Raw genomic sequence first — 18,514 nt, 5'->3', positions numbered from 1 at the left:
TGGATTTTGAAGAATGGATGAATTTTTGTTACTCAAATAATATTAATTATATACTTTTGTCTCTAGAACACTTGTGATTTCCAGGGTTTTGTGTCTTACAAGGAGAGTTGAGATTGACAAGCATTTTGGTTTGCTTCCAGTCTAGCTTGAAAAAGAACATAAACACGTTCGGGGAAAAAAAATAATAAAATAATCAATAACCATTTAGATGAAGCATTATCGAATGTGTATAAACATATCCTGATAAAAAAAAAACCACTAAGACGTAGAAAAAGGTAAAAAAATAACCTAAAAATGTACAACATATTTGATCTTGTTACTGAAATTTGTGTAATGTTTAACACGGGATTGTGGCACTGGCACGGGAAGGGAATAACTTCCGGTGTTTTTTAACACACCTTCCGAACGCACCTCCTTTGTTATTTTCACATCAAATTCAAGAAAGAGACAGAATCAATTGATAGTAGCTTCTGGCTGGATGATAATCGGTTGTTTGAAAATGTGTATCCAAACATGCACTTAAAGGCATTTCCTCATGTGTTGGGATAATAGGGGACTTGACATTTTATGAGAAGCCAACCTTCTAGCCATTGGCTTTTGCCACCCGAGTCTTTCTAGGAATTCCTCAATCAACCTATAAATTCAAATTGATAAATATAAAGAGAGTTAAGGGATAAAAGCAGTAAACCACATAAAAACTAACACGCACATGCTGCAAATGGCCTTTTGGGATACGGCCAGCTCATGGTCTGGGAAAGATTCTTCCAACCGAAAGCTCAACCAAACGTACAGATCCAAGACCTGCAGTTTTAGCACCAACCAAAAACCGTAAAAAATTGAGAGGTTAACTGGTTGAAGATCAGTTAAAAATGGATTTATTAACATTTTCCATCAAATGGACAAACCAAAAAATACCCTCAACACAGTAGAGTACAGCGCTCATGGTTGTTAAAATGATGATTTAAGTCATGACATTGCACATGGCCACAACCATTGATTGACCCGACAATTAGGTTATAAAGGCAACAACCTTCACCCTCTCACTGGACCATTCAAGCGAATTAAGAAAATGTAACAAAAGAAACCTTGTGGATGGATTCCAACTCCTTAAGAGCAGCTGGCGTCTTGGGCACTTTGAGTGATCCTGGTGTAAATATTTCTCGAAGCCTGACAAGGCCTTTCTTTGCATAATTCTCTGCAAACTGGTTTGTCATAAGTTATGTCATATTTATAACCATTCAAGCTAGCATCAACATATTTCATACTCTTAACAATATGATAATTACCTGTGTTAGGCCTTGAGATGAAATTTCATCATCCATGTCAGCTGGGCTGAATATTACATCGATCAGTTAAAAATTAACTGAAAAGGCTAACTAATATAAATTATAAAATACAGACACCCTAATTTTTTCATTCCAGTAGGTTTTCAATTCATAGAATTGTCCTAGAGACATATATTGTATTCTGATATTTTGTTATTTCCTGAAAAGATAAGAAAGTACCTGATACAGAAAAGGTATTTCTCATGTAATCCAAGGGGAAGCTCATCAATAACAGCAGCCACTTTCTAGTACCAGGCACCAACATATACAAACAACACCCACCAAACAAAAGGGAAACCAGTAAATAATAACAAAATAATTGAGGCATTTAAGAACTGACGAACAAGACATCATTGATATGAAATAGTCGCAATTCGATGGCAAGGCAGCTATTAATAGACATACCAGTAATTGTTCACAATTGACAATGAAATAATTTTCAGACAATTTCGCATGGTCAAGAAAATGCGCCTGCAATATTTAAAGAAAAAAAAGAGGCATAATTATTTAGTTTTGGGATATAATAAGATAATGCATTAAATGTTAAGACACCTAAGGATTTTCAGCTTTAATAATTCGGTAGATGCAGTTGAGTGGAATAAGATGCTTGCCCACTAACTAGCAATCACACGACTTTTTTTGCACTTGTAATGGGCAACAATGAAAAATAAAACAATTTAGAGAGTGCTATGGATGACACATAACAGAATGGAAGATAATGCAAACAGAAACAGGCAGATATAATTTACCAGTATTTGATAGAAACCATTTCTTGGGTGTAATCGTGAATACATATACATCAGATCAAAGGTAGGAAGTAAGCCAGCACGCTGTAACAGAATAAGTAGTATACACAAATCATCAATAAAAGATAAAGTGAACTAAGTTCAGATAACAGCGCATATCTACTAGAAGCTTTCTATGTTTCAGTTTCATTTAGGTTGCATACTCAATGTAGGGTAGTTAGGTGTTAGGTTACCTCTAAAATGGGTGATGGAGAATTCAAAGATGAATGGAGCAAGAGTAGATCCTCTTCATCCATGCACGTTACTTCTCCTACAGGAAAATTTGATCCATATCTACCAGCTCTCCCTGCAAGTATAAATGCATTCAATGCAACCAAGAACAACATATTATTCAAATAGACAGGACATATTTGCCCAAGCCTCCACGCATTCATAAAATAAAAAATAATATCTATTAGAACACTGAATCATTTGATGATAGTAGTAAGTTTTTCGAATCCAAAGTGAATTCCAAATCAATTCTTAAATAATGTAATAAACATTAAAATTGAATCAATTAATATCTCAAAAATAACACAAAAACAACGACATTAATAGAGATATTCCTGCTGTCTGAAGGAGAAGTTTAATTATTATTGTTAAAATGTAACACGGATTTTCCCCAAAAAAACATCTTTTGAAGGTCCCACAGAATCTTGACATATCCTAGGTGTATCCTAGAAGATTTGACAAGTATCATAAAAGCATCAGAATCAAAATATTATTTTATTATATGCACAATGTTAAATGCAAGTACCTACCCTGAATTATCCAGCAAACTCAGCATCCAACAAGGATAAAATACAAATAATAATCATGCTTTGATGTCTACTTATCTAAGCTATTAAATTCAATACATAGCTCCAGCTGCATACTATGTGGCAAAAACCAAGAACTGTGAAAAGCTAATACTCAATGCTACACTGCTTGAAAGTTGACGTAACATTTGCAGAATCTCCAAAAATAGTTGAGTTGTATGCTTACTTAAACATAATAATATATATTTTTGTTGACCAAAAATAATTAATACAACATAAAACATCAGTGTTAAGATATATCAGATATGATCCTTTAATCAAATTCAGGAACAAGGCGAATCCACTTATACGAATTTCATGCTACCTGCAATCTGTTTGATCTCAGGTACACTCAAATCCCGCACCTCAAAACCGTCAAACTTCTTCATGGTTGAAAATATGATCCTAGAGATGTTTAGATTAAGACCCATTCCAATGGCATCACTGGCCACAAGAACATCAAACTCGCTACTAGCATCATTGAACATGCTTGCCTGCAGTCCTAATGAAACTTTAAACTCAGCAAATTCTTGGTGTAGAGGAGGGGCAATACAAAGGAAGTGGGAAATATTTATCAACATATTCCAATAAATATAGCAGTAAACTAAGGTAAACCTATAAACTATAGACAAAAGAAGTGAACGAATTTCAGAACAGAACCACGAAATAACACTGAAATCACATAAAAACGGTTATGGTCAGCAAGAACATTTCTGCCAATGAATGAGAAAACACAAAAATCACAAAAGAACAAAACAAATGGCATAATTTTTGTACGAGCCATAAATGTTAAGTTCTAAAGATTACATTAGCACAAAACAAGTGTAATTCAAATGGAAAACCAAACACTACTTGGACAGAGATAGGAGCTCACACCTGTCTTGTTCGAGTCTCTGGGGGCAGTGATCCATAAACCACTGAACAAAGATGCTTTCCTTCTTTCTCAATTCTTTTCTGAGAAACATGAATACCAACTTTTACTAGTTAGTTTGCAGTGCAGAAACTAATACACATGCAATTGAATTTGCACAATTCACAATACATTAGAAGCTTTCATTTGTTATGATGAGATAAAATATCATCCTAAGTGTCATTCTCTTATGTTAACCAAAATGGATGACCTCTTTTTTCAGAACTATTTAACGAGACAATAAAAAGGGAACAATAACAATAACATGGAAATTGCATATACACACAAGAAGCTCACCTTCAATTTGTATATCTCCTGACGTGAAAAGGTTACAATGCAATCACCATTTCTTACATTAGAGAAAGATCCAAGAGGAACATTTAGTGGGACTAAAGGTGACAGTCTCTCATAAAATTGAACCTGCAGCACACAAGAAGAAGAAAACTTTGTGAGAGAAACCAAACATTTTAATGAAAATACCATGAATAAGCAGAGGACCAGGACAGCAGTTGTTAATGAAAATATTGGTCTAATGTATATGCTCCCTTCCCATCCCCACAAAAATGGTCTTGATGTTGTTTAGAGACTCAACAAAAAGACATAAGTTTCGGTACCTCAATCTCGTCACCAGTAATTTTCAATATCTCCTGAATAAGGGGCACAGCAGCTGGATCACCACAAAGGTGAAGTTCATCAGCAGCAATTCCTAATAAAGCACGTGTGAATGAATATCCCCTTGTAGTACACCCTATCATCTGGATGCAAAAATAAAGATAATTGTTAGATGGGAAAAGAAGTCACAATAACAAACATACCATGGAAAGCCTACAAGTTATTTTCATAGAATCACTAGATATGGAATAACAACTACCAAAGCCCACAATGCCATCAATTCCTCCTCAAATGCAGATGTTTCAGTCATAAAACAATTACTCCAATTCTCAATTAGTAATACAACTATAATTGAATATCTGACACTACAAGATTATGATGAACCAAACCTGTAAGGTGGAACCTAAAGTTCTACCCTTTTTTCAATGTGAAATTTATTATGTCAGTTCACATAAAACCAAATAATTCTTGGAGTTATTTAGAAATAATATGAAAAAGGTATCTCCAAACGAAAATTTTACTTGCCTGAATTTCGTCAATAACAGCACATTGATAATCAGCTGATAGATCAGCCATTTCAACTGTAACAGCCTTATGATTGGCACCGTCAACTTCCTCTCTTTCCTGACCTGTAATGAGATCACAAGGAACTTGTGCCTTGTTCAACCGTTTTGCTATCTCCCATGCCAACAATCTTAAAGGACCACAATATACACCTGCAAAGTACAATAATACTTAATCTGCTGACTAAGTTTTCATCCTCCCACACTATTGTTTACCTTTACCGTTGCAAAAGATGGATTAACTAACTTACCAGAAGCACTTGACTCAAGTTGCTTCAAAGCATGATGTGTTTTACCACTATTTGTTGGACCAACATGCAGGATAACCCTGCGATGTTTCCTTCGGGCCTGTGGATACCATGTATGAGGGCAACTAAAACAACCAACAGTTAAGCATCAGGATTCAGAACCATTATATGTAAACTAAAATTACAAAGTCATGACCATGTCATAAAGATTTATAATCACATAAAGGTTTGCTTAACAGCTTTTGAGAACAAAAGCAAACAACTTTACTTTCAAACTGATAAAATATGGGGCATGTATGCTTACGTCAAATCAGTAAAATCATTTCTGATGGGACCATTGCAGCTGCTATATGGGTGCACCTTGTTTGCAGCACCACCTAAACTTCGAAACTTTAACTGAAAGTATGGACGAAAAGGCTCCTTATTTCCTGAATGGGGACGAGATGGGTCATCAACACCATACAAACAACAAAAGTAACCCTATATTGGAATTCAAACGAGAACAAACATATGGACAATGTGAATACTTTTAGTGTTTTAATCGCTCCAAGTTTAAGGGAAAAAATCATAGGAAAATACTTTTTTTCTTTTATCCATCAATGTTAGTTGTTAGTTTTTGTTAGTGGGTCTGTGGAAGGATTCGAACTCACGACCTCTCCACCCATCCCTTCTCCCTTCACCAACAAACCAAGCTTATAACCCCTCATAGGAAAATACTTGGTTGCTCACATCTGAATTAAGTAAGTTATTCCTTGAATCATTAGTTGGCAGTTCAGTCATGCAGCCAATGCTTCTTAATAATGAAAAACGTATCTAATTAAAACCAACTGGAAATGAAAAATGTGATGATCGTTGAACCATGTGTTATTATGCTCTATACCTAATTACAACTCTGTTTTTTTTATGGTGAAAATTTGAGCAAAAGCACAAAGGCAGACAAAGAATAACGAAAACAAAATGAGAAAGATGGTAATAAGGATTTGAAGGTGGAGGGAGCGAACCGAGTAGAGAGCGAGCGAATAGGTTGCGGTTGCGGCGAAGAAGAAAAGAAGCCATTGTTTGTTATTGGGTTGGGAAGAGAGTGTGAATGTGAATGTGGATAGAATAAGAAAAGGAGAAGAAAGGTGGGGAACGTGCGATTGCGGTAACGGAGGATGGATCGAAAACGTTGCTTCCTTTGACCACACAACCTGCGAACCTTACTCCCGCCTCTTCAACCTCTCAACAAGACCCGAACCCAAGGCACCGTTTGGTGCAGGAAAGAAAATGAAAAGAAAGTGACATAAAATTATTTAATAAAGTATTTACTTTAAAATTAAAGAAATACACATAATTAATCCTAAATTTTCAATCAGATTATTTGTAAAGTTTAATGATTATACGTTAAAAATATAAATTTATTAACCAATTATAAATCGTAGTAGGTATAATTTTTAAATATTTACGGTAAAAGTGAAAAGCTTGTTATATACGATTATACGGTGATTGTGATTAATTGAAAATGCAAAATCACTTTCTACTATTTTATATTATAAGTACGCGACTTATTTTATTTAGTTTTAAAGACGACAGTGACATCATTTCTTCCAAAGTCAATAGAAATGGACGAATGTGGACGATTTCATGGAGAGGTACAGTTACGTTAATCAGCAAGTGATTTTTTTTTTTTAAAAAAAGTTGTCTTTAATTTTAATACCAAAAATAGTTGGAACGTGGAAAATATTTTTTGCAGCTGCTAAATAGTCATTTTGTACATTCATAAATGATAAAATTTGTTAAGGTTAAAAGTTGGGTAATAAAATTGGTGAAAAGAAAAATAAAATGATAAAATTTAGAAAAATATGAAAGTTGAAATAAAAAGTGAGTGTGATGCTATTAGGTAGCGGTGTGTGACTGTGGAGGCGGCCAATAAGATGGGAGGTGGGGGCTATAAGGGTCAAAGCTGACTGCGGTAACGCAATGGCACACGTCACACTCAACGCCCAGAAATGGAATCTTAGTATAAATAAGAGGCAGTTCCACTTCAAAGTTGAAATTGAATTCACACAAGAGATGGCTTCTCCTCTTCTTACTCCTTACAAGATGGGCAAATTCAATCTGTCCCATAGGTATCTCTATCTCTTTTTTTCCTTCCTATTTCCATAGATTTCAATTGCTGATTAATTTTGCTTGCAGAGTTGTTTTGGCACCGCTGACCAGACAGAGGTCTTACGACAACGTCCCACAACCCCATGCCATCCTCTACTACTCCCAGAGAACTTCCAACGGAGGCCTTCTCATTACTGAAGCCACTGGCGTCTCTGACACGGCTCAAGGCTATCCGCAAACCCCTGGCATATGGACTAAAGACCATGTTCAAGCTTGGAAACCCATTGTCGATGCCGTCCACGCCAAAGGCGGTGTTTTCTTCTGTCAGATTTGGCACGTTGGAAGAGTTTCAGATTCAGGTCTTTTCTTTTTCTTTATTCCCCTCAACTCCTCCTTTAGACTTGTTTTTTCTTTATATTATTAACTCAACTTTCAATTTTTAACACGTTTCAGTAGAAAATAACCATTCAATTCAAGACTAGTTGATTCCATATTGTTGTGATTTTCAATAAATATTTGAATTTTGAGTTTTTTTTTTTTGTTTTTTTTAGTAATTTTTTAGTCTTTGATGAAGTTTTCACATTTGTTATCAAAGACTCGATGGAATTTTTATTTTTTTTATCCAAAACTCTCACACAAAATTATATTGATAATGGCGGGTGATTATATTCTGAATTTTGTACAGTTTATCAGCCAAATGGACAAGCACCCATATCTTCTACGGACAAGCCACTCACACCCCAAATTCGAAGTAATGGCATTGATCAAGTACAATTTACCCCTCCAAGGAGATTAAGGACTGATGAAATTCCGCATATTGTAAATGACTTCAGACTTGCTGCAAGGAATGCCATCGAAGCTGGTAATTTCCCCCACCTTTTGCTCCTGCCAAATACTAATGTTTCAAATACCCTGCCAAATACTAACATCATATCCATGGTTGTGCGAATTGTAGGTTTTGATGGGGTTGAGATCCATGGGGCTCATGGCTACCTGCTTGAGCAATTTATGAAAGATAAAGTGAATGACCGAACAGACGAATATGGTGGATCCCTTGAGAACCGCTGCCGATTTGCTTTGGAAGTTGTTGAAGCTGTTGTTAATGAGATAGGGGCGGACAGAGTTGGAATTAGGCTATCGCCATTCGCAGAATATTCAGAGTCTGGAGACTCTAATCCAAAAGAATTGGGGCTTTACATGATGAATGCCCTCAATAAGTATGGTATTCTTTACTGTCACATGGTGGAACCAAGAATGAAGACTGTTGGAGAAAAAACTGAATGCCCTCATAGCCTGGTGCCTATGAGAAAGGCCTTCAATGGCACTTTTATAGCCGCAGGAGGTTATGACCGCCAAGATGGGATCAACGCTGTAGCTGAAAACAGGGCTGATCTTGTTGCTTATGGCCGTTGGTTCTTGGCTAATCCAGATTTGCCAAAAAGATTTGCTCTCAATGCCCCTCTCAACAAGTATCACCGGGAGACATTCTACACTTCTGATCCGGTTCTTGGTTATACTGACTACCCCTTTCTTGATGATGAAGAATCCAATGCCGTAGCATCCTAGGGTAGAGCCTCCATTTTTAATAACCTTATCTTCCCCTGCAAATTCATATTTGCAATTTGGTTGGTCGGATTTTCATTCACTTGTTCTTTACATGCTTCTCTGCTATGGTTTTGGATCCACCTTACACATTTTCTAAATTGTAAGGGAGTGTAATATGTAGAACTATTATTGTTGTATTAATATCACTGGATCCTAGTAAGTGTTGGGCTAAAGGCCTAAAGCTATATATGCACCTTATATTTCAATTTGCAATACCAACGATGAGCAAGGTACCAATGCGAAGCAAAAAGTCAATTAACTAGTATATTCCAAATCATTGAAATCAGCTCTAAAGACAAACTACCTCACAAGAAAGTATTCAACACAAATGCAATTTAAAAAAAGAAAAAAGGAAATGCTAGGAAATAGGAATCCTCTTTTAAACACATTCTGATTGGTTGAAATTTATTGGAGACATAACATGCCTACACTGAAACTCTTTAACCGAATAACCGAAGCTCTGAATCTGCCGGATCAAGTTCTTACATGGACCCCCTGGTTAACCATTTTAACAGCAATTAATGAATCACCTTCAGCAAAGAGATTTGAAAAACCTCTGCTGAGAGCTAATTGAAATCTTAAAAAAATGGCCCAAAGTTCAGCCTTCATGATAGTACACTTACCGTTACCCAGCTTACCAGCCAAGGCTACAACGGCCATTATGCCTTCTTGATGGGGAAGCCAAGAGAAGTATCGCACTGGCTGTTGATGCTTTTTTGCTCCCGGCAAGTACTTACGAACAATGTCTTGGACAAGGTGACAGGTTTTCCTGTGAAAGAAACAAAATCGTTCCATCTTTTCCCTCACTCTTGGTTAGTTAGGTTACTTTGAACTTTGAAGCCAAACAATAACATGCAGAGATGTTTTGTTGTGGTTGGATGAGTGGATTCCTCAAATTGGGGAGCTTTCTAATTATGCTACTAAATTCCTATCTGATTCAGACTTGGAGTGGTGGAAGTTACCCTCCACGATGACTTGTACAGGATATACTGCCTACACATATTGCTCAAATTATCTTTGCTATGATGCCCCTTCAATTGTTAATGGGGGATTCTGTTAAGTCTTAACAGGCTTTAAGAATCATCAATGAATGTGTTATCCAGTATGACTCAGCCTGAGACTCACTGTATTATTAGAGTTAGGTGTACTAAAATACATTATTAGGCAGTTCTAATATAAAAAATCAAGTACAATTTTAGTCTTCAATCTTAAATTCAAAACCATGTTCATCGTCCATTTTTAATGAAAATTCCGATGGTTCCAGTACAATATCAGTGTGCAAATTCAAGGTCTTACTTAACAAGATTTACTCAGATTTTAATCTGAGTAAATATTAAGGTTGAAGACCTAGAATTTGAGTCCAAATATCTCCGGGACTCAAATTCAGGGTCTCCAGTACAATATATCAGTGTGTAAAAATTACTTAAGTTTAATTAAGTCCAACGAAAGTTTACAAATTTTAATCTAAACATAGATGATCTGATGTTATTACGTAGCAGAGGATGCAATATTGCTGAGTTGTCTATTTAACAAAGTGATACGCAGTAATAATACGTAAAAGTGAGCTTACCAAAATTGGTTTGGTTTGGTTTGGGGGCGATGGCTATAATAATTGGACGGTGATGTAAGATGTGACGTGGTGGTGGCTGTAGGAATCAAACTACGGTAAGGCAATGGCACAGACCATGCGTTGGTCTGTCTGGTTTATTTCTAAAAATAACAGCCACTCGCACGGCTCCAGCATTGAAATTGAAATCGAGTCGTTATTTCTCTTATTACCATCCACTCAAATGGCTAGCTGCACCTTCTCAGTTCTCAGGATCTCAATCTTCTTCATACTCCTTACAAGAATTGGGGCTGTACATGGTGAATGCCCTCAATAAGTATAACCTTGCCTGGTGCCTATGGGAAAGGCCTTCAATGGCACTTTTATAGTTGCAGGAGGTTATGATCGCAAGATGGGATCAATGCAGTAGCTGAAGACAGGGCTGATCTTGTTGCTTACGGTCGTTTGTTCTTGGCTAATCCAGATTTGCCAAAGAGATTTGCTCTCAATGCTCCTCTCAACAAGTATCACAGGGAGACATTCTACATTTCTGATCCGGTTCTTGGTTTTACACTTATACTGACTACCCCTTTCTTCCCCAGCAAATTCATATTTGCAATTTGGTTGGTCAGGTTTTTATTCACATGTTATTTACATTCTTTTCTGCTATGGTTTTGGATCCAGTTGACAAATCTTCTAAACTCTAAGGGCATGTAGTATGTAGGACTATTGTTGTTGTAATAATGTCACTGGATCAAAACAAGTGTTGGGCTAAAGCTATATATGCACCTGATTTGTAATCCATACAAGCTTTGTGCTAATAGAAGAGGATTATGTCAGTACACAAATTAATGTATATGTGTAACTCAACCTATTTTTTTGTTTTTTGAAAAGATGTCAGAGGAGAGGAAGATTTGTCTCCGCTTAATAATTAAAATGATCGAAACATAAACAAAAGTCTTTTTCTGGTTCGAGTTAAACTAGTTTTAGAACCTTCTATTCCAATAACAAGCCTAGTAAGAAACGATAGGTAAAGTACCAATTCGAAGCAAAAACCAATTAACTAATATATTGAAAGTCAGCTGTCAAGACAAAGCACTACAAGATAATGTATTCAACGCAAATGCAGTTTATATAAATGTTGAAAAGTGAGACATGTTAGTACGTCAACCATGCATCATCTCGTTGGAAATAAGTGTGTATGTGAAAGACTTTGTGTACCTAATTTCAGTTTTAATAATATGATATTATTAGAGTTTTATTATCATATTTTACTATAAAATAGTTTATCTGATAAGGTTGTTAATTAAAAGTATGGACTTCTTATTATAATAGATATTAAGATAATGAAAAAATAATCTTTTATACTTTTAATTTAAATTATTTTTATCGTAAGATTATTATAATTAAAATATCAATAATCAAAATAAATTAATATATATGTAATGTAATGGTTTTATTAAATAAATTTTATTTATTAAATTATATATTATGAAAGTGATAATTAAATTTGAAAATCTTTAATGCTAATGAATATTAAATATGATTAAATAATTTTAAAGTTAATGATTAATTAAGAAGAAATTTATTGGTTTTAGGTAATGGATATGAGTTGTAACTAAATGAGATAAGAAAAGTTTGTAAGTCTCGTTGAGAACATACCATGGCTGCTTCTGTTCCCGTTCCCCTTATTACTCCATACAAGTTGGGCTATTTCAATCTATGTTTATGCGTTGCTGTTGTACTGTTTGCTGCATCACTTGTGGAGTTGTCCTATTGAGAAAAGGTTACGTAAGTCCCTTAGTCCTATTTCCAGTTAAATTGCAATTCGTTTTGTTTTTCGTCCCTCAACACCATGCCATCCTCTATTACTCTCAGAGAGCTTCCAACGGAGGCCTTCTCATTGCAGAAGCTACTGGTGTTTCTGACACTGCTCAAGGCTATCCCCAAACGCCTGGCACCTTGGAAGCAAGGAATGCTATCCATGGGGCTCATGGCTACCTGCTCGAGCAATTTATGAAAGATAAGGTGAATGACCGAACGGATGTATACGGTGGATCCCTTGAGAACCGTTGCCGATTTACTTTGGAAGTTATTGAAGCTGTTGTTAATGAGATAGGGACTAATCCAGATTTGCCAAAGAGATTTCTGCTCAATGCTCCTCTCAACAAGTATAACCGGGAGACATTTTACATTGATGATCCGGTACCCCTTTCTTGAATGAAGAAACCAATGCTGTAGCATGGAAGGGTAGGCTCTCCAATTTTAATAAGCTATTCTTCCTTTGCTCATTCCTATCTGCAATTTGCTTGGTCAGTGTAAGGATGCTTATATTCACATATTCTTTACATACTTCTCTGCTAACACTTTGGAACCAGTTGGGACATCTTCTAAATGTGAGGGCATGCAGTATGTATGACTAGTATTGTTTTAATAATGTCACTGGATCCCCATTATGTGTTGGACTAAACCTATGCACCTGATTTTGCTATACCATACTACCTTTGAGCTAAAAGAGGTTTACTTCAGTACCCAAATTTGTTCCTAACCGAGACAAAAAAAATTGTTCTCTGAAAAATTACTTTATCCTCTATTTTAAATGTACTTAAAGGTTAAAAGTTTTTATTATTGGTTTAAATAATTAAAATGATTGAAATAATAAACAACATTTTTTATTCTGGTTCTTGGATTAAACTAGTTTTAGAACCTTATATTCCAATAGCAAGCCAAATAAGAAACTATATATGAGCAAAATACCAATGCGTAGCCAAACTCAATTAAGAAATATACTCCTAATCAGCTATCAAGACAAAGCACTCCACGAGAATGTATTCAAAGCAATTGCAAATTTATAGATAAAGACAACATTTAGATGCAATTTTATAGGTGCTTTTAGTAATTCACATTAACATTTGATGAAAATCTTTATTACACAGATTACCATAAAGAACAACAAACTATATTTAAGTTTATTAGCACATAAGCATTTGCATGGTGCATCATGTACGTTGCAAGATAAGACTGTTTTGTACCTCATGAGAAGTTGAGAACACCTGATACAACCTGCAGGAAAAGTGCAGAATTTATAGAAGTTCACTCTTTGAGTGAGGACTTATGTGAGAGTGAGAGAATAGAGTATCGTTTCTGCTGCATAATGGTATGCGCTTAGTCCCAGCGTATCGTACTAAGCCTCCATTGAAAATAAAATTACTATAAGTGATTGCGCGTTAAGCTTGCATAATGGGTTGAATTACTCTTTGTTCCATATTATTTTGAATATATGTACCGTGGTGGGTCTCCCTGCCATCCTTTGTTTCTCAAGAGCTCCTCAGGTATATGAATAAACTCTCTTCTTGTAGGTTCCTTTAGTTTGTCTCCCTTAGATATGGTTGGACCTCCCAAGTGTTTTTTTTTTTTTTATCTTTCTATTTGGATGGATATATTTTAGGGTGAGTTTTAGGTGTAACAAGGATCAGATGCCAACATAGTTGAGATGTCTATTTAATTTAAATTTGAAAGACTAAAAGAAACCTAACCCCAGATTGAAAGACTAAATAAGTAAATAAAGCATTTTATCACGTTTCATTTGCTTGAGTTGCTATGATTTAATTGTTGTGCATTGTTGTGATGCTCCTTGTTCATTTTATGTTTTTTTAAAGTGTCATTGACACATTTTCAATTAACGATATTTGAAGGGGGGAAAAAAGTCAAAACAAGTTAATAAAATATTTCTTAAATGCAGGTCATATTAAAAGTAGGTTCTGACCCATATCAACTTATAATATATTCTGGATTTTGCGAAGATTGGTACCAAACTACTATCCACGTCCTGATAGAATTGATTGCAAAACAAAAATCTGTATCATTTTTGTTAATTCAATAGTTATTTTTAATAACTTATTTTCACTAATAAATGTTTTGAATCTAAGATTAACGAGTCACCTACATTTTGTAGTTTTGTACTTATACCTAATTAAATTTCAGGTAACTATGAATCGTTGGGGCTACTGGCGCCTCCAGTGAATAACTGTATTGTTGAACTTGTAGCTAAAATTTGTCGAAGAAAAAAACTTGTAGCTAAAATTAGTTCAGTGGTCGAATAATGCATTCAAGATTTTACCCACCAGCAATAAATTTTTACCTCATATTGAAAGAGAAGAACTTTAGCCACGAGCGGATATATAAGTGAACAAAGATATATAGAGCCAGAAGAATACATATATATTTACTTACTTGAGCTGGGAACAAGAAACTTAAAGGCAGCACAATGTGGACAAGCAAAATCATTATTCAATTATGATAAATGATTTACCTGCATTTGCAGTTGGCGCAATGGGAAGTGCGGTTGAACTACTCTATAAAATTGTTACCAAAAACTACACCACTTGGCCCAGCCATGTTTTCCTAATTATGACAACCTTTTTCACCTTGTATACTTGTAATCAAAATTCTATGGCAGCCTAGGAACTACATAGTTTTTCATCACTCTAGTCTCTAGCACTTGTACTTTTTTTATTAAAATATATGTTATTGGTCGTTTTTAGATTTTTATTTTATTTTTTAATTGGTGACACATTAAAAAAATCTAAAAAGGGAAAAAAGACGAGAGATAGATTCTTCCTTTAACCTTGAATCGAAAAACAAATATAAAAAATGTGTTTATACAAGTGAGAGGTCTACATCAGAGGTATACCATTGTACAATATGCTTGTGTATGTCTTCCTCTTTAATGCAAAAGATAGTGACCGATGAGGATAGCTTTGTCACATTTTGAATTACTAAACCCAAAATCCATTCTATGGTAAGGCAGGAAAGAAGAAAAGGAGCCCAATGGGGTCTCCCTCTCAAAGCAGGTAAAGCAAAGAAAAAATCAAACTAGAAGACAGTAAAAAAGAGAGAGAGAAGAAAAATTCATTGCTGCCGCCTTTGACTGCCTCGATAATTTTACCACCGTTTTTACAAGGTGGGTGATTTAAGAAGACAAAAAGCAAAAGCAAGAAGCAGATCTTCTTGCACTTCTTTTTGGTTTTTTGTGACCTTTTTAATTTGTAGGTGTAAACATCAATTGTTTTCGGGGAAGATAATCTAAATTTTATTGTGTGACTAAATGCGTGTTTGATTTATTCAAACAACCGTTGAATAAAAAATTATGAATTCGTAACTATCACAAAATATGTATAGAAATGTATACTCGTTTAATTTAACGTTAAACCAAATACATACTAACACACTTTATGTTGATATTATTATGTATTTTTCTCACAAACATGAACTCGAAACAGATAGAGCACGTTCTAATATGTTAATTAAGAATGAAGATTGTTAGTATTAGTACAAAACTATTATGTATTATCATATTATGCAATGTTAATCTAATAAGAGAAATGACACTAATACATTTTCTATCACACTTTTTCATACACTAGTCTTACTGTTTGAAAACTTTTTTATAATCATATTTGACGTGGCTTTTCACATTTTGGTCGAAGCTATTAATTTTTGCTTCTACAATTTTTTTCCTCTTGGACTTGATTAATTGCATCATCGAATTATATCTAAATACACTTTTATTATTAGCTTAAATTCATTAATAATCGCAAAATTATATGAAACTTATTTCTTATTAATTTAATCAATTCAACCTATAATTTCAGTAGTTTTTAAATAAAAAAGAGTGTAGTTTAAAAAAAAAAGTGTACTGAAAGAAGTATGACAGAGAGCTAGAACTCCTTATCCAATACCCCCAAGAGGTAGGGGTGGAATTGAGCGGAAATTGATTAAGCTTTTGGTTTAGGACTAAACTTTGATTATGTTGCAGTATTTTTGGTGTTTTTTTGAATTTAAATTGTAGTTATATTCAGATAATCAGGGCATTCAAGGTTGATTTGAGTTACGGATGTGAAGTTTTGATTTTCATTAGAAAATGATACTAAAACATATGTTTAATTTTTATCTTTTGCTGAATTACAATTTTAAAACACCAACTTCTGTTAGTCCGTTATGATGAATACCTGCATGAGAGTACAGCAATGAATACTGTGGTCCCTTGTTCCAACCAGTCAATTAATGTTTTACAATAATTTGATAAATTGTGACCAATTAATCCTTTTCGTCATCAAGATATCTATCTTACATTAACACAGTAAAACTCCCATTTTGCCCTTTCTTTCTTCTTCTTTGTTGAATAATGAGAGTATCCTTTAAAATCAAATTCTGCCACAAATACAAGACAAGGTTTGTTGCAATACCGTGAGGTTGATTCAAATCTCTGCGTTCAATTAACTAAGAGTGTTCTCCTTGATACCACTTGATGACAGTACGAATATTTCTATTCCTTTCTGTTCTGAAAAAAAGTATCATAGTTTCTTTTAAGATGTGCTTAGTGCTGCTCTTTTTTATATCGTTATCATAGTCATTTCCCATATACATATTTCCATGTAGAATTCTCTTTTAAGATCCTATAGTAGTTGGAACTACTTCAAACATTTAGTTACGCATTACAGGTTATACTCCTGAAAATTTATAAAATCACTCATTTCTTCTTTTTTGGCTAAATATTTGTCATATATGTTATATATCTCACATTATGAGTTCAAAACATATTAAATGATATATATATATATATATGGGGTCATAAATTCAAAATATCAACATATTTTTTAACAAATAAATTAGTCAAATTAAGTTCAGTAGCATATCCAGTTTTCACATTTGAACAAGGACCCACATATGATATTAGAAATCATGCATGCATACTTTTTTTAAGAACATGCATATATAACTAAGTGAAGACAGTTAAATATAAAATAAAATAAAAATGACAGAGAGAGAGGTTAAACAAAAAAAAAACAAGAATATTAGAAAACACATATAGATATAGGCATGTGGCGAAGAAAAATGACAACTTACAAGTTAAAAGAAGATTATGAATAAGTGTCAAAACATTTTTAAACAAATGTCACTTAAAGTATAAAGACAAAAAACTCGTAAAAACTTGTGGAAAGATGAAAGAGATAACAAGTTACTTCACTGTAAACATGAAAAATTAAGTGAGTTTCCTTCACCAAGCAGCAAAACTAAACATGCGCTAATTACTCCATTAACACATGTTTTCCTCACTTCTGGACAAAAGACTACACGCAAATTCTCTCCTACTCCTAGATACATACACACACAACATATATATATATATATATATACACACACACACGACTTTTAACACTTGATAAATATTTTCTACTTAAAATACGTCAATCTTAATTTTAATCTAAATTTTATCCCGTGCCATTCTGATGGTTGATGTTAAACACTTTAAGGAGTTTTTCATTTAAATGTCACGGCAAAAATAATAGAAATTAAAAAAAAAACTAAAATCACATCAAAATAATGGGATACAAAAAAATTTCAAACTATGTCTCTCTTCCTAAGAATGATGCATCAATGAATTGCGCATCCAAATATCATCCTTTTTCATCATATCCTTATTGAATCCAAAAACGTTGATTCAAGGTTAGATACCACTGAAGAATATGCTGTATCTTGTAGGTTGTCAATAATCAAAGATGGAAGACAAATAGATGAAGACTTTGGGCATCCGAAATTGTGGGACCACTTCTTTTTTGCTTTAGATATATGCAATTACCATATGTGGCCCAAATCTCTGTAGTCTTTGCTACCCAATTCTTCCCTTTATAAGTTAATTTGGACTATTCAAATGCCCACCTTTTTCTTCCTTGCTGCCTCAAATCATTCCAAAGAGCCACATTAACGACGCATAAACGCAACCATACTCTTGAATTCCCGCAAAAAGGAAAAGTAGATCACATCATCATCACCTACACTATTCTGTGAATGTAAGAATAGAGTCATGTTAGTGACTCCATCCATTCATTAAGTAGATATATTATATTCTTCACACATTAATTTATTTTGAATTTTTTAATGACTAAAATAGATATTTTTATACAAGTTTATAATTTATGCAACATTTTAACAAAAAGAGAAGATTATGTTTGCTGATAAGATAACTTGATTT

The 18,514-nt window shown here is 34.2% G+C and overlaps 3 protein-coding genes across 3 annotated transcripts; 2 read left to right on the top strand and 1 right to left on the bottom strand.

The window, feature by feature from the left end:
• Positions 1–170: 170 nt before the first annotated feature.
• On the bottom strand, positions 171–6,497 carry LOC114367537 (DExH-box ATP-dependent RNA helicase DExH16, mitochondrial-like). The gene is made up of 16 exons (XM_028324737.1): positions 6,242–6,497; positions 5,545–5,668; positions 5,244–5,365; positions 4,955–5,145; positions 4,432–4,572; positions 4,115–4,237; positions 3,784–3,861; positions 3,233–3,401; positions 2,305–2,417; positions 2,075–2,155; positions 1,731–1,796; positions 1,506–1,570; positions 1,287–1,332; positions 1,086–1,202; positions 710–801; positions 171–634 (listed from the first exon to the last, which is right to left on the bottom strand). Exons 1-16 carry the CDS (start codon positions 6,294–6,296, stop codon positions 520–522), a joined length of 1,698 nt encoding a protein of 565 aa, XP_028180538.1. The 5' UTR covers positions 6,297–6,497; the 3' UTR covers positions 171–519.
• Positions 6,498–7,184: 687 nt separating this feature from the next.
• Positions 7,185–9,148, top strand: LOC114367525 (12-oxophytodienoate reductase 2-like). Its single transcript, XM_028324726.1, has 4 exons — positions 7,185–7,348; positions 7,416–7,687; positions 8,014–8,190; positions 8,284–9,148. Exons 1-4 carry the CDS (start codon positions 7,200–7,202, stop codon positions 8,892–8,894), a joined length of 1,209 nt encoding a protein of 402 aa, XP_028180527.1. The 5' UTR covers positions 7,185–7,199; the 3' UTR covers positions 8,895–9,148.
• Positions 9,149–12,148: 3,000 nt separating this feature from the next.
• On the top strand, positions 12,149–12,937 carry LOC114405959 (12-oxophytodienoate reductase 2-like). Its single transcript, XM_028368493.1, has one exon. The coding sequence runs from the start codon at positions 12,202–12,204 to the stop codon at positions 12,697–12,699; it is 498 nt and encodes a 165-aa protein (XP_028224294.1). The 5' UTR covers positions 12,149–12,201; the 3' UTR covers positions 12,700–12,937.
• Positions 12,938–18,514: the final 5,577 nt, after the last annotated feature.

This window comes from Glycine soja, chromosome 1, assembly GCF_004193775.1.
Source record: "Glycine soja cultivar W05 chromosome 1, ASM419377v2, whole genome shotgun sequence".
NCBI classification, from domain to species: Eukaryota; Viridiplantae; Streptophyta; class Magnoliopsida; order Fabales; family Fabaceae; genus Glycine; species Glycine soja.
The sequence above is the reverse complement of the archived record's forward strand: the minus strand, read 5'-3'. Positions and strand labels throughout refer to the sequence as shown.